The 25,421-nt window shown below is 39.2% G+C and overlaps 1 protein-coding gene across 6 annotated transcripts; it reads right to left on the minus strand.

The window, feature by feature from the left end:
* Window positions 1–1,716: 1,716 nt before the first annotated feature.
* Window positions 1,717–23,475, minus strand: LOC110459315 (syntaxin-17-like). Of its 6 annotated transcripts, none has more exons than XM_021511505.1 (8): window positions 23,409–23,475; window positions 11,952–12,108; window positions 10,538–10,781; window positions 8,305–8,492; window positions 7,217–7,267; window positions 4,717–4,803; window positions 3,015–3,144; window positions 1,717–1,907 (listed from the first exon to the last, which is right to left on the minus strand). In XM_021511505.1, exons 2-8 carry the CDS (start codon window positions 12,099–12,101, stop codon window positions 1,759–1,761), a joined length of 999 nt encoding a protein of 332 aa, XP_021367180.1. In that variant the 5' UTR covers window positions 12,102–12,108; window positions 23,409–23,475; the 3' UTR covers window positions 1,717–1,758. The 6 variants fall into 6 exon arrangements, with proteins under 6 accessions (XP_021367180.1, XP_021367184.1, XP_021367183.1 ...); XM_021511509.1 differs by lacking the exon at window positions 23,409–23,475 and adding an exon at window positions 23,205–23,399; XM_021511508.1 differs by lacking the exon at window positions 23,409–23,475 and adding an exon at window positions 23,184–23,399.
* Between the last annotated feature and the right edge of the window lie 1,946 nt (window positions 23,476–25,421).

Below are 25,421 nucleotides of genomic sequence, written 5' to 3' on the forward strand. Positions count from 1 at the left end.
CATTGAGTAATATCGAACAGCGTAAATCTTATTTTTCTTGTCAGAGACCGGTGAGCTTGAAGATATTCCAATTACATTTGTACGTCCGAATGACCAGCTGACTAATCTGAAAACTGCTCACCGCTAACCAGGAATTTACTTATGAACTGACCGCTTGATTGTGATTGGCCGAAAAAGTTCATAAATGTCCGTTGATAGAAATTTTAATCATTATATATCGGCGATGTAATTAATCAACGTAGCCAATTAAAAAAAAATATAAACAATATCTATAAAACTAACAAGTAAAAATAACTTTAATATAGTGTTAACGTACTTATATGTCACGTTATCGTCACATGATCCAGACAATTACAGAATCTACGTACTATATCAATAATGTACATTACAGAATAGGTAACAAGTAAATACAGAGCGTGTACAATCCACATTGTTACACTTGTAAGGCTATCTAATTAATGCACATCTTTTGAACTATTCCCCCCTTTTTTCAAACATCAACCCAAGTTCTTTGACTCCCCGCCAAGGGTTCTACTTTGAACAAGCAGTGTCAACGGCACCAGCTTGAAGTAGAACGAGGAATAGTGATAAAGATAGTGCTGTTGCTGGGGGTTGAACCCGCAACCCTTGGCTCTCCAGCCCGATGCTCTACCACTTTGCTAAGGAATATTCCCTACAGCTTACGCTTGTAAGGCAACCTTATCAATGCACATCTTTTACACCTGCGTATATCCTATGTTCCTGTGTATATCATATCTGCAGCTTTTATAAAGGTAGCAATAGAGTTACACACTTTATTCAAATTGAGAAGCGAACTTGTCCAAGGTTATCTCATACTTGACCTACGCATAAATTGTGATAAAAATCTGTTAAGAAATGCTATGTAGGTAGAGTCATGACAAAGAAACAGGATTGGATGGGACACACTGTCAACGCGAAGGGACACAACGGGACTAGACGGGGCGGACATCGGTGACACTACGTACCACATGCCCCTGGCCCCATCAATATTAAAACGAAATGTTTAAGTGTCTCTATTAGTTCACCCATTGTGTTTTTGTATGTAAAGGTACAGACTTGTGTTCCTTGTGGACACAACAGGAATGACGTTAAGTCAACAACGTCACAATTAGGATTAGCACTGACATTGACGGAGATCTGTGTCGTTTTCTACACCATACAGTTTACTGAAGTTGAACTCACTATAAAAAGATGATCGGATGGAAATAATATAATCATCACTTTGTTCATAATAACTACCAAACCATGGGATAAATTACTTTCAAAAGGGCCTTAAATATATATAAACTTTATTTATATTACAGCAATTGTGAGACAAGCTTTATCAACTTATATTCATCCTTCTTGTTGGCCAGGATGTTAACACACACCCTAGGGGGTCTTAGTGTGGGAGGAAACCGGAGTAACTGGGGAACACCCACATGGCCAGGCAGGTGACCCCAACCTTTTCACGTCTGATTGGGGAATCCAACCCCGGGCGCCTTGGTGAAAGGCAAGTGCGCCATCTGACCACCCACAAAAAGGACCTTGGTTGTCTCAAGAATATTCCTTGGGTTCGAATATTAAACCTGATATCTTTGCATGAACCTCATATCAGTATGTAATAGACAATATTTTTTGATTCGCAGCAAACAAGGAACAACATATTTAAAATATAAGAACATCGTAACTTTTCACAGCCTCTAATGTAAAGCCATCATTTCCATGGAAACCAACTGTCACTGGGCTTGTTTTCTATCATTTCCATGGAAACCAACTGTCACTGGGCTTGTTTTCTGTGTGGGACAGGTCTGGCATGGAATTTGACCTTTTTCCACTGAGATTCTGAAGTTCCGTATCCACAACTTTCTTTTGTCTTTTCTCAATTAGTTTACCTCCAGTGAAACCTGGAAAGACAATGAAGAGGAATCTTTTGAGAAGAATGAACTTTTAATATACAAATTTAACTACTAGCAAATTGTAATTTATGAATGTCCTGGTAATGTTAATTATAGTACGGGTATATGTCTCAGTGTCTTAATTATTTATGATACATGTACTTCAATAATTTCATTCTGTTGTAATCAAAGAGTGGAAGCTGACTATTAGAAGGAGGTGATCAGGTAAAGAGATGTATGATTGAGTGGCTATATTAAGTACCCTATATAAGTTTGTGCACTCTAGCCCTGGGCTACTTTTGTTTGGTTTGTTTGTGTTTTATGTCCTATTAACAGCTTCTGTATGATCATTTAAGGACGTGCCAGGTTTTTGTGGTGGAGAAAAGACGGAGTTCCTGGAGAAAAACCACCGACCTACGGCTAGTACCTGGAGGCCACTCCACGTAGGCTTCAAACCCGCGACCCAGTGGTGGAGGGCTAGTGGTAGCAGAATGTCAGACAACTTAACCGCTCCATTCCCTTGGTCACTGGCCTGCTGAAGATGATGCAGATCACCATCTGCTCTTCATATGCAAATGAGAACTTTGCAGATGGTATTTCGTGGTCATACCAAATAGTAACTACTGACTTATCAGGATTGGCACAACTAAATCAGTCAATCAGCACGTGTTTCATACGATTGTTATCCCTACCTAAAATTTGTTCGGGTTAAATGCAGTGTCTTTTAAGTAATTTGTATGGGTAATTTTGACATATTATGAATTGAATGAAATCTGCAGATATTCAACTTTAGCAAAACATATAGTGTTTGTGGATTTTAATATGTGATGGCAGATTGATATGGGGTCAAAGGTCAGGGGGTATACCCGTCCTACTTCACCGGCTTGACTTATAAACTTCTGGTTGTCAAAAGTAGACGCCTGTAGCGCACTTATATTAAACCCGCCAAAAAATGCCTTTTGAAGCCTTTGTCTGGCATGTATCCATGAATCTAAAGTGTTGAACTTCAAATATTATAGCTATTAGCTCAAAGCTTAGTAATAACATATAGTAAATGATTTGGCTGTGCGAGTCCTTATCACCAGGAATCTTAGAACACCCCCTGGAGTCACTAACCTACAGCTCCCCCGACCACTCCGGCAAATCCACCAATTTTGAGTCCTGCGAACAGTCCAACAGGTCCTGCCACAATCCCACCTATCACAGCTCCGGCTATAGGAAGTATAGCGCTCTTAAGCTTACTGGCCTGTCAACAAGTCAACAAAAAAGTTTCAGGTCAAAACACTACACATCAAACAATCAAAGTTCATCAATCGAAAAAAATAAATAAATAAATACTTCAACAAGACGCCCAGAGGGCCTGTATCGCTCACCTGGATATTTACTTCAAAAATTGTGTATGTTTGTCATTTGATATCCAAAATCAGACCAACTTGCATGTATTGTTCCACAATATCATACATACCTACATGAATAATATAAATATTGAATGCAATATACATGTGTCAGTTCTTTTCACAGATCTAGAAAAAACATGAATAAGAATCAGTTTTATTGATTAAGATGTAGACTGTTTTGTTTGTAGGTTCACTTGACAGCAAAATTGGAAAGAAAATATAAGTACAGGGGAAGAAGCACCATTAAACATTTGTTTCAATCTTATACGATATATAAGAAACTGACTTACAGTTTTAGCTTACAAAATCAAAATAGAAACTTCCACTTCATCTGAGATTTTAACTTAAGCAGGATCTTCTATACATAGTATAAAAACTCTGAATTTCCATATTGTGATGTTCCCTTTATAAACTTTACCATTCCTAGTTCTTGTTCGCCTATATAAACTATACCTTTCCTAGTTCTTGTTCGCCTATATAAACTTTACCATTCCTAGTTCTTGTGTCCCTATATAAACTTAACCATTCCTAGTTCTTGTGTCCCTATATAAACTTTACCATTCCTAGTTCTTGTGTCCCTATATAAACTTTACCATTCCTAGTGCTTGTGTCCCTATATAAACTTAACCTTTCCTAGGCCTTTAGTACCTATATAAACTTTACCTTTCCTAGATCTTGTGTCCCTATATAAACTTTACCTTTCCTAGACCTTGTGTTTCTATATAAACTTTACCTTTCCTAGATCTTGTGTCTCTATATAAACTTTACCTTTCCTAGTTCTTGTGTCCCTATATAAACTTTACCTTTCCAAGTTCTTGTGTCACTATATAAACTTTACCCTAGTTCTAGTGTCTCTATATAAACTTTACCTTTCCTAGTTCCAGTGTCCCTATATAAACTTTCCCTTTCCTAGTTCTTGTGTCCCTATATAAACATTACCTTTCGGAGATCTTGTGTACCTATATAAACTTTACCTTTCCTAGATCTTGTGTCTCTATATAAACTTTACCTTTCCTAGGTCGGGTGTCCCTAGATAAACTTTACCTTTCCAAGTTCTTGTGTCACTATATAAACTTTACCCTAGTTCTTGTGTCACTATATAAACTTTACCTTTCCTAGTTCTTGTGTCCCTATATAAACATTACCTTTCCTAGTTCTTGTGTCCCTATATAAACTTTACCTTTCCTAGTTCTTGTGTCCCTACATGAACTTTAACCTAGTTCTAGTGTCTATATATAAACTCTACCTTTCCTAGTTATTGTGTCTCTATATAAACGTTACCTTTCCTAGTTCCTGTGTCCCTATATAAACTGTACCTTTCCTAGTTCTAGTGTCTCTATATAAACTTTACCTTTCCTAGTTCTTGTGTCCCTATATAAACTTTACCTTTCCTAGTTCTTGTGTCATTATATAAACTTTACCTTTCCTAGTGTTTGCGTCCCCTGCCTTACATTGTCCTGGGCTTTTTCTATATTGTCCTGTATATCATCCAGGTTCTCCTGTTGAGTCTACAGCAAAAGAACACCATCACTCTACATACTCTCTATAGTTAGTAGAATATTCATGTATACAACTTTTTCAGAAAGAAATGTAACAAGGTGTTATTTACTTTATCATATTTTGCTGAATAACTATTAGTATTGAACTCTTTTTTATGGAGAAGCAAATAAATATGTTAAAGTTTGCATATTCTTACATTAAAAAAAAACACTTCTCTTTAGGCTCGGTGAGCAGTTCGACTCGCCCAAAGGTGATGTGCTGTCATTCCTGACAATACTGAAGGTTGTCTAGCCACTATACGGACGTATTTTGCGTACTGTTGATCCGATTGTAGATTACACTCGCCGTAGCAGGTTAACCTAATAATTAACGTTCATATAACTTCTTACTACAATTGGTGTCAGAATTAACCATGATTTACAGCTATAAACATCTCTGTACCCTTTTACCTATACACACAACGGTAACTATTCATAACAATGCCACGCGTCAGTGTTATAGCCACAAGGCATTCATGTTGTGAGTTCACACTTAGTTGATATTGTTATAAGCTTTGTGCCGGTTTTGAACGGGATGTAATTTAAACATGTTTCTCAATATCAACGCATCAACCTAAGACTTCATACAAATTATGGCCATTGATATGAAGGAGGTGCATGCGCTTGCTCGAAGCAGTCTTAAATCCTTGCAGGCCATACAAAAAGGAGGTATGATCTACGCAGTCGGCAAGGATCATATGGTATTGGGGACTTTGTGCTCCACTGCATTTGGAATATACTGTCTTGAGTGGAGAGCAAGTTGAGGTACTAGTTACAGGGGACATATCTAGTCGCAGCAATGGTGTTGTGGAGGATTCAGATCCTCCGCCATTGGCAGAGAAACGTTGGAACTGGACAACGTTGAAGAGGATGAAAATTCACCATCTGATAGGATGACAGGCACGGGTCTGTCCTCTCCAGACAGAGATCCAGAATGTGCTGCTAGTAAGAGGCCTCCTCCTAAAAGACTTTTGCACTTCAGGGGCTCAACTTCAGGCTGTTGCAAGGAGGCAGGTGATTGAAGCTTCTGTGTGGGGGTTCTTGGATGAGAAAGGCTTCTATTTTAAAACGGGGAAGACTGTGTTGTGAACAAGCATTTGTAGAGAGGTCTAGCTGACTTTTCTGTAGGCTCGGTGAGCAGGTCGACTCGCCCGAAGGTGATGAGCTGTCGTTCGTGACAATACTGAATGTAGTCTACACTTTGGCAAGCCGCTATATGGACGTAGTTTGTGTACTGTTGGTCTGATCGCAGATTACACTCGCCATAGCAGGCTAACCTAATAATTAACATTCATATAACTTGTAGTTTTGTTACTACCGTATCAATACAATTTCTGTGTGAAAATCATTTGGTAGCTGAAATTTCGAACATTTTCACGACTCATGAGGCCTGAAATTAATCAGCTTGAATAATATTAACCTTCCTTACAGCAGGTGATCATGAAATATCAAAGTTATGGTGTAGCTTTGAAGAACAGTAAATTCTTGTAAAACTGTCATTATTTGTCAGTAAAACCTAGTAATACTGTCCCTATTTTTCCAAAGAAAATGTTGCATTACATAATTCTTGGCCAGGATATAAAGATGCTCAAGTCACAATGTTTAAGCACAAGGTCACATTGAAACAAACTTTTATAAGAATCTTTTAGGCTAGCTAGCTAACACTACAAAAAGCTACATGTAAATGTAATTGTTTATTTGAAAGTTACCACTCTTGGTCTTAAAATGATTTTTTTTTTAATCATTTAATTTATTTGAAATAAAACTTTGGAACACACATCAGCGTGTCAGGAGCCACACAAAATGGCTTCAGAAGTGTGGCGCCACACCATTAACCCATGGCGCCATGGCAACCAGTCATTTCTTCACTTGATGTAGGGCCTACCTTCATGTTTCCTAGTTGTTAGCAAGTTTTGGCAGACTTGTGCAAGTCTAGAATTTGAAAATGTGTGATATTATAATTTACATTTTCATTTTGGAAAAAAACCTTTCTGCTTACCATTTGGAATATAACCTTGGTAAAGAGATCATGAAACGTACAAATTTACTCTTAAAATGATAAAAAAAATTGCCGTGCCTCTTCGTGCCACTCTTTGCCCAAAGTTGACCGAAATCATGAAGAGCTAAGCGCTACTTTCGGAAATATCTGACAGACGATGTTACATGCTGTAATCTATTCCGTCTTTGCATATTGCAGAGTTATCTTCTCTTGTGAGCAGGTATTGAGTGTTACGTCATTTGTTTGTGTGAGAAAATTACGTCGTTTTCTCAAAAATTGATGACGTTACTCTCACAAACAAATGGCGTAACAATCAATACCTGCTCCCAGGAGAATCATGTAATCCCAATAGAGTCGTAAAGGAGTAAATAGGTAAGGTCTTACCTGGACTGCAGTTGCAAATTCATGAATCATGGAATTTAGGTCGACCAGATTCTGTAGGTAAACACAAGGGTATGTATTGGGGATGCTAACACATTATAGAAAACAAGAATATTCTGTGTCAAATGATCGAGCATCATTGCTAAGTGACATTAATCCCTGACTGATTGATGAAGTGAGTATTACACTATTGCAAGCATTGTTCAGGGTTTTTTTAATTTTTTTTGTGATGATTTTGTAATACTCATTTCTTGCTAGTTAAATATGAACAATATAAATATTAACATGCATTATTTTTTGTCAAAAATGAAACTTTTGAATACACTGACAAAAGGTATTTCTCAAAAACATTCTCAAAAAATATTTTTCTATTTATGCCATAAAGTACACCACAAAAAAGTGAAGCCAATTAAAAGGAATTGAAGTTTATGTATATATAGATCAATTGGTTGGTTTATCGGTCTATTTTTTCATCTTCATCTTTTTCCATTCTTAGTTTCCAGTATTTGAAATGTTAACCATTAGTAAACGCTCATGTTCAAACAGACATTTCTGTAGAAATATTTTCTATGAGTTCAAAGTGGGTTATTAGAGATTTATTTGAATCTTAAATGATTTTAACTTGTCAGAAAATACAAGTCCCGGGCCAGTGTTCATGAAACCATTTCCATGCTCAGATTCAGATTCTGTGATAAAGCCCACTTTCTCGTTCCGATTTGAAAAAGTTTTGACCACACTTAAAAACAAATACCATTTTCAATGTAAACACATGATGTTTGACTGTGTCACATGATGTAAGCAAGTAACAAGAAAGGGGGCACAGAATTGATGCTTAAACATGAGAACGGTTTCATAAATATCGGTCCAGGTCTCAAAAATATCGGTCCAGGTCTTAAAAATCTACTCTGCAGGAATATTTGACTGTTCAAACTTTACACATAATTCTTTAACCCATTCATCACTAAAGTCACATTTGAACCTTACGAAATCAAAGATTGGGCAAGTCCAGTTTAGACATGTAGGGGTGAATGAGTTAAACCGGTCATTCCTTTATGACTTGAATGGTCAAAGTTTGACCAGCGGTCACTGACCTCGTGAAGGTTGTCCCATGACTCCTGAGCGGCCGAGTCCTTCGGGAGTGAGTTCAGCTGGGCCTGTGACTTCCCGAGGTCAGGAGGGAGACTCTGTGCTACCAGGGTGAATTCTCGCTGAGGCGTCACCGGGGCCGACGAACTCGGTGAACTTAGGAGGAACTGGGCTTCCCCAGAGTCGGAGAATCCTGTAGAAAAACACAGATCTCAATGAGAAATATACTGACACTTTAGAATTGCATAGTTTTGAAATGACTGAAGATTTAATCAGCTTGTATCAAAATCACATGTCATCAAAATATTAATGTTATGATTTTTGATCAAATATACTTAACAAAATTATGAAGTGAGTGTGCAATGTGTTGGGAATCCCAAGTGACAAATTTATGGCAGTCTATCAGAAGAAGAAAAATAAAATCACAAGTTGAGAGTTGATGTCAGCTAATGTGTTTTACAGTTTACTTGGACAGGGCAGCATTTGATTTTCATATCATTGAAACTGAACTCATACAGTGAAGTATAACAAGCATGCATTATCCTCCATCTGTGGACCATTTTTGATATCAATAAAAATAAACAAAGGGCCATAACTGCGTAGCAGAACTGGACTGGGTTGATTGCCCGTTACCAGGGAGGTTATTGGTTAAAGCATCTGTCCAGAGTTTGGAGGTCCCAGGTTCAAATCCCGGTCTTGAAGTGTAATTATACATTTCCTGTTACAGTAGTGCCATGTGACCTTGTTTCAAGTTCTTAGTGAATGCTTGGCAACCAAACCTTGCTTGTAAATAGAGTTGTCTTCCAAGTCAGAGACTTAGTGAAAGGAGGGAGGAATGCAGTGAAACTAGACTGGGTCGATACCTGGCAACCAAACCTTGCTTGTAAATAGAGTTGTCCTCCAGGGCAGAGACTTAGAGAAAGGAGGGAGGAATGCTGGCAACCAGGCCTTAATTGCGCAAAGCCTGGGTAGAGTTTACCAGTGGTAAGGGGAAAATTTTAAATTTGAATACAACCAAATAAAGAACATCTTTTCACTGCTACAGTTTGTTCAGACAAGAAAAAAAATACGATTATTTTGCTTGGAAAGCCATTGCTTCTAATTGGCAATGAGTTGAATTTCCAACCTTTGAGTAACTGGGGCCAGGTAGCTCTATTGGTTAAAACGTCTGTCTAGAGTTGAGATGTACCAGGTTTGAATCAGTCTGGCATTGCATTAATTTTCTTCCCTGCTACAATCTTTATACATAATGGGGCATAAGACCTAGTTTCAGTACAAGACACTCCACCATCAGAGGTACCGGTACTCACATACATGTACAAAATTTGACAATTGTAGGTGACAGATTACATTGATAAACCTTTGATCCCCTGTTAGGGAAAATCCTGGACTTTGAGAGCAGTGGGTCATTTTCAGCAACTTTTAGTCAATATCAAAATTAAGAGGGGCCATCCTATGTAAAATCAAAATTAAATTGGAACATGGAGGAGTAAATGGCCCCCTCCAGGATTATCCCAGCCCTCTGGCACTACTTGTGATGAAAAAAACAACACAGAAAAGCAATATCAAATTTTAACTTTATAAGCAAACAATGTATGTATTAAACGTGTCACAACGTTTCAAGACTGACTGGTCCCTTTGTCAAGCTATGACTGAGTGAGCAATTTGTATTGTTTACCTGTACAACAATATGACAAAATCGTATATATTACATGTCCTGGGATGTCTTGCTTATGGATAGAGAGCGAAAGCGTGCACACACACTGTATTGAATAGGTTGCGACACGTTTGATACACTGCGCGTACATTGTTTGAGTGTAAAGTAAAACTTTGATATTATCACATATTTCCAAACTGATGAATCTTATTGAAAACACAGCAAAGCTACAGTAATACACGATTTTCTCTGGTGATTGATTATAACAAGCTATGATACATCCTTACATTGGGTCTATACAATCAAGCTTTTTTAATAAAAAAAAAAAAATTGTTCTAGTCACATGACCTTTATTGTCATTGTATCATAGTTGCAAACATCATGTAACTGTGCTCTGAAGACGGCCTCCCTTTGGCCGAAACATGTCAGCACTTAAGATGAAAATCAAACATTACATTTTGTACCGGATTCAGTGGTGTTGTTGCTCATCATTTCTATTTTCTTTTTAAAAATTTGTTAATTGGTACAATAATAATGGTAATTGGAATTTAAAAAAATAAAAAAAACACAAAACAAAATACCTGTCTCTTCTTCTTTATTTTGATGAGCAACTTTTCCTTGGCCAAGGTCTAAAAACTCCATAATAGCACCAATGGCTGTTTGTCTCATTTCTGATGTTTTTCCGTCAAACGCCTCGACTTCATCATCCTTGACCTGTTCCCTCATCTTCTCCATCTCACGAATGTTTGCCATGATCTGCTGGACGGTCCGGGAAGCGTTCACCTGTTCTCGGTCCAAGTTTGTCCAGTCCTCAAGTCTGTTATACTGGTAAACAAATTCCCAATAAGTAATGTTTGATCAAGTCATCTAGAAACATGTTTATAATGAACACAAAGATATATAAAGTAAATAGTTTGTTGCAGATACTGCAAAAATAGTAATTTTCACTTGCGGAAATGTTCGCGTTCTGACCCTTTAAACTGATCGCGCTGTGAAAATTTTCATGTGGCAATAGTTCCGAAATCAGTATATATCGTATTTACATTTAATCTATTGAAAATATTTGTGTGTGGATATTTTCAAGCTGATACACCCAATGCTAAAAAGGCGAACATTTCTACACGTACCACAAAGCAAAAATGTCCACTTTTACAGTAAGTTAAAGCTGCTTGATGCTCTATAACAAAACAATTTACAATCCCTCACTGTTGGTGTGACGAGTCTATAGCTACCTAACAGTAAGACAGCATTAAGGGGAACAATCAATACAGATCAAAATTCATCAATGAAACAATTGAAGTTATGCAAACTAGAACAAATGAATGAAAAGCAAATGTATATATATCTGACATTTACTGCACCGACGTCACTTTTGTGCAATAAATGTTTCAACGACGTACTTTTTACCTGGAACTTTTACATTCAGGAAAAGCTTAATCGTCTTCAGAACAGTTGTAGCAAGTTTGAGAACATTCTATTCCTTATAGTGAGAAATTTATATATAATTGAAAAACTTAATCCAAAAGATCTTGTGACCGTGTGACCTTGACCTTTGACTTTAAATGGCCTTGTGACCTTGACCTTTGACTTTAAATGACCTTGTGACCTTCACCTTTGACTATAAGCTGCAAAAGCTCCTTTTCTACTGCTGCGATTTATGAACAAGTGTACCTTAATCACTCCATAAGAATTAACTGATCTTTCAAATTACTTAAACAGATTGTGACAGTAACCTCCCAAAGCTTTCTAATGAAGGCTTGCCAGATACTAGTAGCAAAATTTGTTCTTTCCAGGTCATCCTTTGAAAGAAATTCATCCTTTAAAAAATATTAATCAATTTTAGTAAAAAGACCTTATTATCTTGATTTTTGAACTTAAACTTTTTTCCTGTCTGAATGAACAGCTACAGCAACTTTGGTGATATACTTCATTTCCTTATTTAAACATCAGAACCTTCTGCCTTGTATAGAAGCTGCTATCTGGTGGCCATTTTACCTTCCCTATGTTGAGTCTATGTTTGTGTAGTCTATCCAGGTCAATCTCCACCACTTTGAGGAACTTTTGTATGGCGGGTTGTAAACGTCGAAGGGGGAACTTGTGTACATCCCCCGAGGACTCATTCTTGCTGGGATTTTCAAACGACATCTCTGATCTGTTCAATAAAGATAAACACATATTTATGATACATGTATTAAAAAGTAATTCTGTTTAAATATAAAAGTACTGTATAAAAAGTAACCAGTATATATATGCCATCCGCTAAGTTTTATAAAAGCATGTCATGATATTTATCCAATTTATCTTACAAAAACCAAAACAGACAGACTCCATTGTAATGCAGTATATCCGATAACTCAACTTAAATTAAATTTAACAAATGAAATGAGTTGTGCAACAAGCAAAATACAGAAGTAAAAATCTAATTTTAGATTTTGTGATTTTCTTCTGAGCTACATGTTAGCTTGTCATGCACAGTATCTTTCAAATAGACTAAAATATTACTTACATTATATAAGCAGTTAAAGGCCGTGTTACAAGATATGATCAACACTATAGCCTCAGGTTAGAATAATAAATGAAGTGCACACTTGTAAACATACATATCAAAACACTTAATATTCATGGATGTGTATCTCTGTAGACAGAATTTGCCTGTATCCTCAATACCATTCCTTCATTTTCAATAACCTATTATCAATGCAGTATTATGTAACGTGCGGGCAGTCGACCATCCGGCTACTGATCACGCTCAAAGTTGCTGAACTAGTGAGCGGGTCCCAGGGTTATACCACATCACTGGAAAAGCTAGCTTGCCAATAAGGCAGTATTTCCCCTTTATCTTCCTTAGCTGTTACACTATCCCCCCTCCGAAAAGTCTCGTCCCGGGACTTGGCCTGGGGAATCCTGTAGGTCCTCCCGCTGTATCAATGCACCTTCCCTACCCCTGGGGGATCCTGTAGGTCCTCCCTGTGTATGAATGCACCCACCTAACCCTGGGGAATCCTGTAGGTCCGCCCTGTGTCTCAATGCACCTTCCCTAACCATGAGGAATCCTGTAGGTCCTCCCTGTGTATCAATGCACCTTCCCTATCCCTGTGTATATCCTGTAGGTCCTCCCTGTGTATCAATGCACCTTCCCTTACCCTGGGGAATCCTGTAGGTCCTCCCTGCGTATCAATGCACCTTCCCTAACCCTGGGGAAACCTGTAGGTCCTCCCTGTGTATCAATGCACCTTCCCTTCCCCTGGGGAATCATGTAGGCCCTCCCTGTGTAACAATGCACCTTCCCTAACCCTGGGGAATCATGTAGGTCCTCCCTGTGTATCAATGCACCTTCCCTTACCCTGGGGAATCATGTAGGCCCTCCCTGTGGATCAATGCACCTTCCCTAACCCTGGGGAAACCTGTAGGTCCTCCCTGTGTATCAATGCACCTTCCCTTCCCCTGGGGAATCATGTAGGCCCTCCCTGTGTAACAATGCACCTTCCCTAACCCTGGGGAATCCTGAAGGTCCTCTCTGTGAATCAATCCACCTTCCCTAACCCTGGGGAATCCTGTACGTCCTCCCTGTGTATCAATGCACCTTCCCTAATCCTGGGCAATCCTGTAGGTCCTCCCTGTGTATCAATGCCCCTTCCCTTACCCTGGGGAATCATGTAGGCCCTCCCTGTGGATCAATGCACCTTCCCTAACCCTGGGGAACCATGTAGGTCATCCCTGTGTATCAATGCCCCTTCCCTAACCCTGGGGAATCCTGTAGGTCTTCTCTGTGTATCAATGCACCTTCCCTAATCCTGGGCAATCCTGTAGGTCCTCCCTGTGTATCAATGCCCCTTCCCTAACCCTGGGGAACCATGTAGGTCATCCCTGTGTATCAATGCACCTTCCCTATCCCTGGGGAATCCTGTAGGTCCTCCCTGTGTTTCAATGCTCCTTCCCTAACCCTAGGGAATCCTGTAGGTCCTCCCTGTGTATCAATGCACCTTCCCTAACCTTGGGGAATCCTGTAGGTCCTCCCTGTGTATAAATGCACCTTCCCTAACCCTGGGGAATCCTGAAGGTCCTCTCTGTGAATCAATCCACCTTCCCTAACCCTGGGGAATCCTGTACGTCCTCCCTGTGTATCAATGCACCTTCCCTTCCCCTGGGGAATCATGTAGGCCCTCCCTGTGTAACAATGCACCTTCCCTAACCCTGGGGAATCATGTAGGTCCTCCCTGTGTATCAATGCACCTTCCCTACCCTTGGGGAATCCTGTAGGTCCTCCCTGTGTATCAATGCACCTTCCCTAACCCTGGGCAATCCTGTAGGTCCTCCCTGTGTATCAATGCACCTTCCCTTACCCTGGGGAATCATGTAGGCCCTCCCTGTGTATCAATGCACCTTCCCTAACCCTGGGGAATCCTGTAAGTCCACCATGTGTATCAATGCACCTTCCCTAAGCCTGGGGAATCATGTAGGCCCTCCCTGTGGATCAATGCACCTTCCCTAACCCTGGGGAATCCTGTAAGTCCACCATGTGTATCAAGGCACCTTCCCTAAGCCTGGGGAATCATGTAGGCCCTCCCTGTGTATCAATGCTCCTTCCCTAACCCTGGGGAATCCTGTAAGTCCACCATGTGTATCAAGGCACCTTCCCTAAGCCTGGGGAATCATGTAGGCCCTCCCTGTGTATCAATGCACCTTCCCTAACCCTGGGGAATCATGTAGGCCCTCCCTGTGGATCAATGCACCTTCCCTAACCCTGGGGAATACTGTAAGTCCACCATGTGTATCAATGCACCTTCCCTAACCCTGGGGAATCCTGTAGGTCATCCCTGTGTATCAATGCACCTTCTCTAACCCTGGGGAATCCTGTAGGTCCTCCCTGTGGATCAATGCACCTTCCCTAACCCTGGGGAATCCTGTAAGTCCTCCATGTGTATCAATGCACCTTCCCTAAGCCTGGGGAATCCTGTAGGTCCTGCCTGTGTATCAATGCACCTTCCCTCCTGGGGAATCCTGTAGGTCCTCCCTGTGTATCAATGCACTTTCCCTACCCTTGGGGAATCCTGTAGGTCCTCCCTGTGTATCAATGCCCCTTCCCTAACCCTGGGGAATCATGTAGGTCCTCCCTGTGTATCAATGCACCTTCCCCAACCCTGTGGAATCCTGTTGGTCCTCCCTGTGTATCAATGCACCTTCCCCAACCCTGGGGAATCCTGTTGGTCCTCCCTGTGTATCAATGCCCCTTCCCTAACCCTGGGGAATCATGTAGGTCCTCCCTGTGTATCAATGCACCTTCCCCAACCCTGTGGAATCCTGTTGGTCCTCCCTGTGTATCAATGCACCTTCCCTAACCCTGTGTATATCCTGTAGGTCCTCCCTGTGTATCAATGCACCTTCTCTAACCCTGGGGAATCCTGTAGGTCCTCCCTGTGTACCAAGCACCTTTCCTATACCTGGGGAATCCTGGAGGTCCTCCCTGTGTATCAATGCACCTTCCCTAACCATGAGGAATCCTGTAGGTCCTCCCTGTGTATCAATGCACTTTCCCTACCCTTGGGGAATCCTGTAGGTCCTCCCTGTGTATCAATGCTCCTTCCCTATCCCTGGGGAATCCTGTAGGTCCTCCCTGTGGATCAATGCACCTTCCCTAACCCTGGGGAATCCTGTAGGTCCTCCCGCTGTATCAATGCACCTTCCCTAACCCTGGGGAATCCAGTAGGTCCTCCCTGTGTATCAATGCACCTTCCCCAACCCTGGGGAATCCTGTTGGTCCTCCCTGTGTATCAATGCACCTTCCCCAACCCTGGGGAATCCTGTTGGTCCTCCCTGTGTATCAATGCCCCTTCCCTAACCCTGGGGAATCCTGTAGGTCATCCCTGTGTATCAATGCACCTTCTCTAACCCTGGGGAATCCTGTAGGTCCTCCCTGTGGATCAATGCACCTTCCCTAACCCTGGGGAATCCTGTAAGTCCCCCATGTGTATCAATGCACCTTCCCTAACCCTGGGGAATCCAGTAGGTCCTCCCTGTGTATCAATGCACCTTCCCAACCCCTGGGGAATCCTGTAGGTCCTCCCTGTGTATCAATGCACCTTCCCTAACCCTGGGGAATCCTGTAGGTCATCCCTGTGTATCAATGCACCTTCTCTAACCCTGGGGAATCCTGTAGGTCCTCCCTGTGTATCAATGCACCTTCCCTAACCCTGGGGAATCCTGTAGGTCATCCCTGTGTATCAATGCACCTTCTCTAACCCTGGGGAATCCTGTAGGTCCTCCCTGTGGATCAATGCACCTTCCCTAAGCCTGGGGAATCCTGTAGGTCCTGCCTGTGTATCAATGCACCTTCCCTAACCCTGGGGAATCCTGTTGGTCCTCCCTGTGTAACAATGCCCTCCCCATACCCTGGGAAATCCTGTAGGTCAATGCACCTTCCCTAACCACCGGTAACTAGCCTTACATAAGTATAACTACACTGCCACCAAACATTACAATACATTATACATTACCTGGCTTTACCACATATCAAATACTGGTAGTTTAGTTATAAATCTAACAAATTATGTCACAAAGTATTGGAAAATTGCATATATTTACATAGATGTCTATAGGGTGGGGAACTTTGATCACATACCAGGACATTGACATCAAAACAGTAGTGAAACACCAACTTGAAAGGAAAAATTGCAACTTTATGCTGCAGTGTTTTTTCTATCTGAATTTTACAGTGCTAAGCCTCTGTACATGAATTGGAAAAACATAGCATTATTTTTATTGAAATTAGGAAGATGTTATTTATTTTTTTCATTCTTCATTTTGGGAAAATAAAGGAAGGTTTGCTGGGGGAGCAGCCTCCATTTGGCTGTAAAACTAGGTTCAAAATTAAATATAGGTTGTTGTTTGGTTTTTCTTGCAAGTGTAAAAGATGTGGATTAATTAGGTTGCCTTACAAGCGTCAGCCGGAGGGAATTTCCCTTTAGCTCTGTGGTAGAGCCTCAGACTGGCTGGAGAGCCAAGGGTCGCGGGTTCGAGCCCCAGCGACGGCACTATCTTTATCACTATTCTTCGTCCTATTACACAAGCATTCATGACACCTATATAGCCTAGCATCCTGAAGGGCAGTCAATCCAACAATGCCTTATAAAGTTTCTTTGTTACTTAGCTGGACTCACCTTAGTTTTAGTGTAAATCACATATTGTGATTATCGCTCAATACCCTGCAGACTTCTCAAATATTTACAACTGTCTACTTGCTAGTGGAATATAAGATGCATTTTCCCTAAAAATACTGTGAAATACATTTACATTTCTGTACACTGCATCGACTCAAAATAAGATTTACATCTGTCAATAGATGTGCTTTAACCTATCAACAAGTGTATCAAAATGAGACCCCAGACACCACGCCTTGTGAACCAGGATGTCCGGTACACTTTAAATGGAAGTGAAAGAATGTTTTTGACATTTATATCATTTCATGCCTCACAGCATTTTGAGCCTTACATCATCCAACAGTGTACATGTGTAAACACCAAGTAAATACCTGGACTCCAATCACTCTATGTGCACGTCTCCGAAGGAGTTTCTGCCTTCAATATTGGGATATCAACATTAGAAGGTGAAACCAACTCATTCATCCACGGATTCATCCTGGATAAAAATGTTAAATGATAGTTGGCTGATATCATTGACTTTAATTTACACATACTGTAAAATCCTAAATTTTCGTGGGACATTAAATTTCGTTTATTTCGTGGATAACAAAAATCCACGAAATGAAATCCCCACGAAAACATCAATTTGGTATGTTATAGATAGGGGAAGATCAGAAATCAACAAAATATAATGTCCTTAGAACAGGCTAGTATATGAAAATCATGTAACTTTAACCCCACGAAAATAAATGATTCTACAGTACTCGCACAGTGTATTATAATACAACAAAACAGGACATTAATATCAACTTTACAGCCAGACATCTGTCTTGGAATTAAGGATTTAAACACCATAGACAATAGATCTATCCATGAGATAGGTTTCTTAAAGACCTACTGAAATTTTGATAGAAAGGACTTGACCGAGAAACCTTTACTTATATATTTAGTAACAACAGGAGGGTGCAGGAGACCCAACGTCCCTGCAAGAAAGTCAGTTTCATAGTGGCGGTAGGGATCCTGGGGTGGATACCTTAATGGTATTCAACAGTGCTCATTAGGGAAAGTAGAGCAAATGAAAATAGAAATTCAGTGGTGTTGTTGCTCATCATTTCTATTTTCATTATATATTTAGTGTTCAATAACATGAAATAAAGAAAATGGGTGAAATAATGAAGCAAGACAAGTAGTTTTTTGGAGAACGTTTTCTCTCACTTTGACATTGTTATGTTTATTTATTCACTGAATTTAATACATCAAAGGAAATCACTTTTGAAGCAGAAAATTGACTGGCCGGGTTGATTGTCAGTGACCAGATAGCTCAGTTGGTAGATCTAGAACGTCTGGCTAGAGTTCAGAGTGTCCAAGGTTCAAATCTCGGTCTGGCCGTTGCATTTCTCTTTCTCTTTTACAAAATTGGCAAGCTTCCCAACCCTTGTTTCAAGCACTGGGTGAATGCTTAGTAAAGGAGTTGTAAATAGTGTTGTCTCGAGGTTAGCGACTTAGAAAAAAGGAGGGAGAAATGTAGCAGAACTGGAACTTGGTCTATCCTCGGCGACCAGATAGCTCAATTGGTAGAGTGTCCTTCTAGAGTTCAGAGGTCCGGGTTTGAATCTCGGTCTGGCCATTGCATTTCTCTTCCTGTTATACTTTACAAACAACTTGGTCTATGAAGTAAACGATTCCCATAGACCTACATGTACAATGTTTTTCATGGTGATTGTTTATCAATTTACCGTAAAGTCCGAACACCGAGACATTACATGCAAATGTAGTGTATTTCATATTTTGCTTATAGAGTACAGATATGTAATATTATGGTCACAGTTGACAAGATTTTTTATTCTGTGAACTGCTCATTCTACTCACCCCTTGCTGTTTATAAGAAATACAATTAAACATACAACATATGTTTATAATTCAAAAGTAATCAATGTGTTTGAGAAAAAGACGTCAGTTTGTTTGAGAACAAGCCATACAAAATCTAGATTAAGCGTTGCTCATGTGAGGCTTGAGCAACAAATTTTCCTCAGTTTAGCAGTATAACAGTATCACTACAGCTTATCCATTTAATTTCTATTTATATTACTTGATAAAAAAAAACCAAATAGCTATAGGATTCTAAAGTGGCAGATTTACATTCACTGACTGAAATATACATGTTTTAAGCTGCTATACATTTGGAAAAATAATATATGATAATTTTGTTATTTACAAAGTAATAAATCATATATACCATATGCAGTTGAAAGTCACTGAGCTGGGTCATTCCGCCCTAATTCCTGCTTGCACCAAGGTTTGTTATGCCCTAACATAAGTATATATTTTCAGGTAATAAATATCAGTTTAAATGATTTTCATGTTTCATGAACAAATGTTTTGTCAGCTGGTGAATGCTGTGTTGAGATCTACCGTGCATCAAATCTACCAATTTATCGTCTCTAATGACAAAAAAAAATAAAAATAAGGATGATTAGGGAAAACCGCAAATGAGACTGAATTACTAATTCAGTCATGAACTACTAAATTATAAACAGGCCTAAATAGGTTTTGTTCAAAAAGTATTTTTTGGCGAAACAACTTGTCACAAAGAGTCGAACAGGATTTACAGCGAAACAACCTGACACCGACAGTCACAGTAAAACCATGCACAGATGAGTGAATCTATTATTAGAATATTATCCCAGCTGGCAGACATACGTCAGGCCAACGTCAGATAAGGTTACATTGGTCACAGTTAAGTTTGCAATGTCTAGCCGACGTCTTAATACAACATTTCAGTTTTCTCTTAAAGCAAATTGGAGCACAACGTTGGTACAATGTCGAACCAACGTTTCAAAATAACCATTGAGATGGCGATTTAGATGTTTGGGTATACAACGTCGAGTCAACATTCAAAATAACACTTCAGATTACTATATTTATCCATTTTTATTTTAACGTTTGTACAACATCGAGCCATAGTTCCAAGACTTGATAGTCTGCTGTATGATTTTTGTGCAACGTCAGACCCATACAACATTACAACGTAATATCTTTTGCATGATTGGATCAATCAATTTGAATAAGTATAGAAAAAAAAATATCCCAGCAATAGCACACTATAAAAAGATCACTATAAACTATTTGTTATCTGTACAAATATATATATATATACAAACGTACATTCTTACGAACTAGTTCATAATAAATATAGACATTTAAACAGAACATATATACCAGTTATTCATATAAACACATCTGTAGTGTTCGTAGATCTTTCCACAGATTATAATGATGTTGAAATCTGATACAATGTATACACTGGTCGGAATGGTCAGTGGTTTTCCCGCCGGCCACCCAATCCTTTGTGTCCGGAGAGTACGCATGACGCTGAAGTTGACCGACATACACGCTATTGGCGTAAACCTTTCATAACAAGTACATGTAAGTATACAGAAGATTTAGACAAATTTCGGTTTGTTGGAAATAATTTCAATGAATACTGGAAAAGGTAATACTTGTACTGCATCTCCTCTATACGTACGCATTACACATAAACAATGTATGTAATGTGCGCATTGATACACGAGTACTGTAACGTTCTTCCATATATTATGAAATATACATAGTAAGTGTGCCAGTAAATGTGTACTAGTATTGTGAAATATTATTATTGCTGTTCTGTATTAAAAAGGCAATTATTTGTTCAGACTCTCTATCTGTCCTACAGTGTTTACAGTTACGAGATCCTAAAAACACACTCGTACAAAACCTTGCTCTTCGAATATCTCGTATCTTAAAAAAGTCTAAAATAACTTTGCTATGGATTCCGAGCCATGTCGGAAGTAAAGGCAACGAATTTGCTGACAGGGAAGCAAAAAATGCATTGAATCTCGAACAAACAACTATCAAACTACCATACACAGATTTTAAACCTACTATTCGTACAGCCATTCAAAATGAATGGCAGCAACACTGGTCTCTCGAGATCACCAACAAACTTTTTAAGATACAACCGAAACTTAAAACATCTATTCCCAGTCGGAAAGATCGTAGAGAGGAAGTTGTCCTCGCTCGGCTCCGCACTGGGCACACATATCCTACTCATTCGTACCTTTTAAAACGAGAAGATATTCCTTCATACCACGCATGTGACACTCCATTTACAGTGGAACATTTTTTAATAGAATGTTCCAATTTTAAACACATTCGTGATATCTATTTTCGAGTCCCGGATATGAAAACACTTTTCAGTTCCGTGGGTTTGGAGGCATTATTTAACTATTTGAAAGACATCGGTCTAATTTGTAGACTCTGATGTCTTTTAACCCACCTTACCCTTTTTGACGTTATATATATATCACATATTCCATATCATCTATTCGTTATCTCTTTTATTATTTTACCCCCTTTTTATTTTTTATTATCTACACAAACAATGCGAATGCTTTTAAAATGAACCATTTAATCTGATTTTATCTTCGCTGCTCACATGTTTGTTGAGAGAGTGAGATAAATAGGTAAATCACCATGGCCCTCGTCGATGGGCCGTTAAACATAAACAAACAAACAAACAAAGTATTATATAATATAAAAATAAAAACGTGAAATAAAAATACCCGTGATACACAATCATAAAAAATTACGTTGTAATTGTGTTTGATAATTTGCTAATTCGACGAACAATTAGAGACATTCTTATTTTTGTTTAAAATCCAACTATTATTTTTCATATACATCGAGAAAAAACCAAAGAAACAAATGCCCAAGACAGTGATAGTGACTAATCAGTCACTCTCTAAATACAAAAATGGGAACATAACAAAGATTCCGGGTTATTTTTTATGCACTTAATTCTAAAAATCATGGAGGAAACGTCAAAGTAGAAGGAAATCCACTCAGGGCAGTTACACTAAAAAAATGAGAAAATATGATACATGCTGATCTGAAATAGAAAAATCGTCAAGACAACATCAGTATTTAAGAATAATTGAAATTATGTTTTATATATTGCAGGGAACCACATGTCTCCGATAGAATTGATGTAGATAGGCAACATTTGGCACATGTTCACAAATACTGACATGGAGACTTAAACGTGATACATATTCTACGAACGTGGGACTGAAGTCAATTTTTCCGCTGGTTCAGCATTGTAAACACTTCAATTCTATACGACATCTTGATGTATATCAAACTATGGATTAACGTGAATGCTCATACGTTAACTTGACGATCATCCAACGTTTGACCAATGCGAATGCTCATACCTTAACTTGACGTTCATCCAACGTTTGACCAACATGAATGCTCATACGTTAACTTGACGATCATTAAACGTTTGACCGACGTGAATGCTCATACCTTAACTTGACGTTCATCCAACGTTTGACCGACGTTAATGCTCATATGTTAACTTGACGTTCATCCAACGTTTGACCGACGTGAATGCTCATCCGTTAACTCAATGTTTAACCAACGTTGAATCGACGTCCCAACGTTTGACTGACATGTCTACTCTAACGTTAACTTGATGTTTATCCAACGTTGGATCGACGTGTATGCTCATATGTTTATCTGACGTTATCCAACGTTTGGCTGACGTCTATGCCCAAAAGTTCACGCAAATTGTCAGATAAAACGTCGGATTTACGTTGAGATCTGACGTTTCGACAACGTTGAGCCAATGGACAAATTGGCGTCTCTCTAATGTTGTCCCAACATATAAGTATATGTGGGACCAACGTTTAGCCAACATTATACTGCCAGCTGGGATTCTTCTGTTTTTCCGCCAAGTTAAGGTTTACTGGTCCACGGAATGAATGAGAATTCAGTAAATGTGAATGTGTCATTTATATGTGTATATAAAAAGAACTTTATGACTTGCCCACTGAACACTGAGATAAGTTGAGATGAGTTTATACTCTGACTAGAGAAGTTTCCTGTAAATATTGCACTTTTGTTATTTATAGCTGATGAGTCAAAAGACTCAAAAGTAATAAAGAACTTGAACCTGTCTAATGTATCTTCCCATTAGTATGTTGCCTAATATCCTATACAACGAAGTAATGCAATGATAACATATATCATAATTCATAATACGAACCTGTTAAATGAGCAATTTTACCTGCGTATTGACGTCACTCGTGATAACAAACCCGTGTAATCATTCCAGGCATGTAGGCCTATTTAGCAAATGCATACGTACATTTCTGGATATCGGCAGACTGTTTTTCGGTAACGATTTTGATAATTTGATATCAATGCATTGTGAAAGCATCCCCATCCGATGTTATCACGCCACAACTAAAAGTAGAAATATCAATCTCACCTTTATGACGAGATAAATATATCCAGGATCTGCGCAAACTGAAAGTAGTTTTCCCCAATGAAAACAGGAAGTCGTATACTAATAAATTAATCGATTGCAAGATATGACGGAAACGAGAACCGGACCGGATAGCCAGGTTTCAACTGGAATATCAGACTTCGAAATCGATTATCTTGGTATATCATTTGTACATTAACGGCCGCACAAACTATCTAATAAAAATAGACAGAAAGTATTTCGAATAAAAAAGCATTATGCTGGCAAGTGCACTAAAAGAAAAATAACGACAGCATTTAGGAGATGGACGTATGTACACAGCCGCTTAGATATATAAATATATAATCAGAGACGTATATGTCTCTGATATAATTAACAGCTTGAAAATATGCAACCGATATTTTTTACGCTTTTTTCTTACTAATCGCTGTGCTTTCCAATAAATGGCATGAAGACACTCTGGTTTAAATTGAATTAAAAAGAAAGAAAGAATCCCCATCCTCCTCCTCTTCCTCCTCCTCCTCCTCCTCCTCATCATCATCATAAAGGAGCGATAAGAAAAACTAAAAATACCAACACTAGCATATATGAGATCACGTGGCGACATGATAGAGGTTTACAAAATATTGTCCGGGAAATATGACCATGAAGTATCCGACATATTTAATATCTACACATGGTCACAACTTTAAATTTACAAATCGCATTCAAGATTAAATATTCGAAAACAATTCGTTTACACAAATAACTGCTGATTTATGAAGCAAACTCCCGTCAAGTGATATGAATTCAAGCACAGTTAAACAATTTGAATATAAATTAGATGAACACTAGCAAAACCAAGCGCAGAAATAGGAATTCACAGGAGCTACCTTATCAGGCGCTAACTACTAGTCATATGCCACCTGGCTAATATCTCCCTATGTGTATATGCCTGTGTGTGTGCTGGAGATGTAATGCGAGTTCTGTCTGTAGTGGGACCGTGCTTCCAACGGCCCATCTCACTTGAATGCTACAGCACAGATACCGCAACATCCACCCAGACCATTTTATACTCCACTTGGGTTGTTGGAGTTGTGTGGGCAGGAGAAAAACACTCTGAATATCCATGCGTACAGCGACTTCGGGGACGAAATAAGTTGTTTTTTTCCATTTTTTATTTATTTCAGAGCTGAATGTCAAAGGATTGTAGAATCCTAATTTTGTCAGAGTAAATCTATGTATCTATAATAGTTGATCTCGGTTTGCTAATCTGTTCTGTCTCTTCCCGGGATCAGGATTGCAGGCATAGGGATACAAAGTCCGCGCGGTCAGTGTCAGGAAAATAGTCGACTTCCACTGATGAATATTGAAGACAGATGGCTCGTCAAGGAAAGGGCAGCTAGGCCATCTCGCGTGATCAAAGGGTTCCCGTTTTCGATCATACAGAGTCATACGTCCTATCAACATTTAAACGTTCCTCCATGTGTGTATTAATGCATGCATTCATGTGTGTATGTGATCTAATACCGACTTTATAGTGCTACCTCACTGAAATACCATATGTGTCGAAGACACCAAGCATAGCATTCTGCCCGGTCACGTGCGCATTACCGTATATACTGACAACAGGTAAACATGCTGAACGTTAAGTAGGGTATGTAACATATTAACCATCATTCTAAGGACTTAAGATTGAGTATGACCCGGCATGGGGACAGAGCCCAGTGCCTTCCTCACCTGGGGAAACGTTCACCACTAGAGCCAAAAATGAGTTCCGCTTTCGATACACACATCTTTGATGCACCCGTGGAATATGTCCTGACAGGATTAAAGGCTGCTTACGCGACACTTAGCGGATATTACCAGTAGACTGGTCTGATGTATAGAAGACAAAGATCGAGATAATCGGGAGGCATCATAACGGTAAAATCGACAGGCTTTGAAGCTTGGTGTATCTCCGTTGTTACCTTAAAAGACTGACAGAAAAAACAACCAACCAAGTTTCTTAACGGGAGCCTAGCTTCGATTTTGTCA

This window comes from Mizuhopecten yessoensis, unplaced genomic scaffold, assembly GCF_002113885.1.
Source record: "Mizuhopecten yessoensis strain PY_sf001 unplaced genomic scaffold, ASM211388v2 scaffold10033, whole genome shotgun sequence".
NCBI classification, from domain to species: Eukaryota; Metazoa; Mollusca; class Bivalvia; order Pectinida; family Pectinidae; genus Mizuhopecten; species Mizuhopecten yessoensis.

What these genes read in the sequence shown, in the direction of transcription:
- LOC110459315 (XM_021511504.1), bottom strand. Translation starts at nt 12,579, where the DNA reads ATGAATATTAAGTGTTTTGATAT. An exon ending in ATAGACTCAACATAGGGAAG is followed by an intron (nt 10,782 to 11,951) that starts GTAAAATGGCCA and finishes TTTGTTTACCAG; the next exon opens with TATAACAGACTTGAGGACTG. An exon ending in AAATAAAGAAGAAGAGACAG is followed by an intron (nt 8,493 to 10,537) that starts GTATTTTGTTTT and finishes GTTTTTCTACAG; the next exon opens with GATTCTCCGACTCTGGGGAA.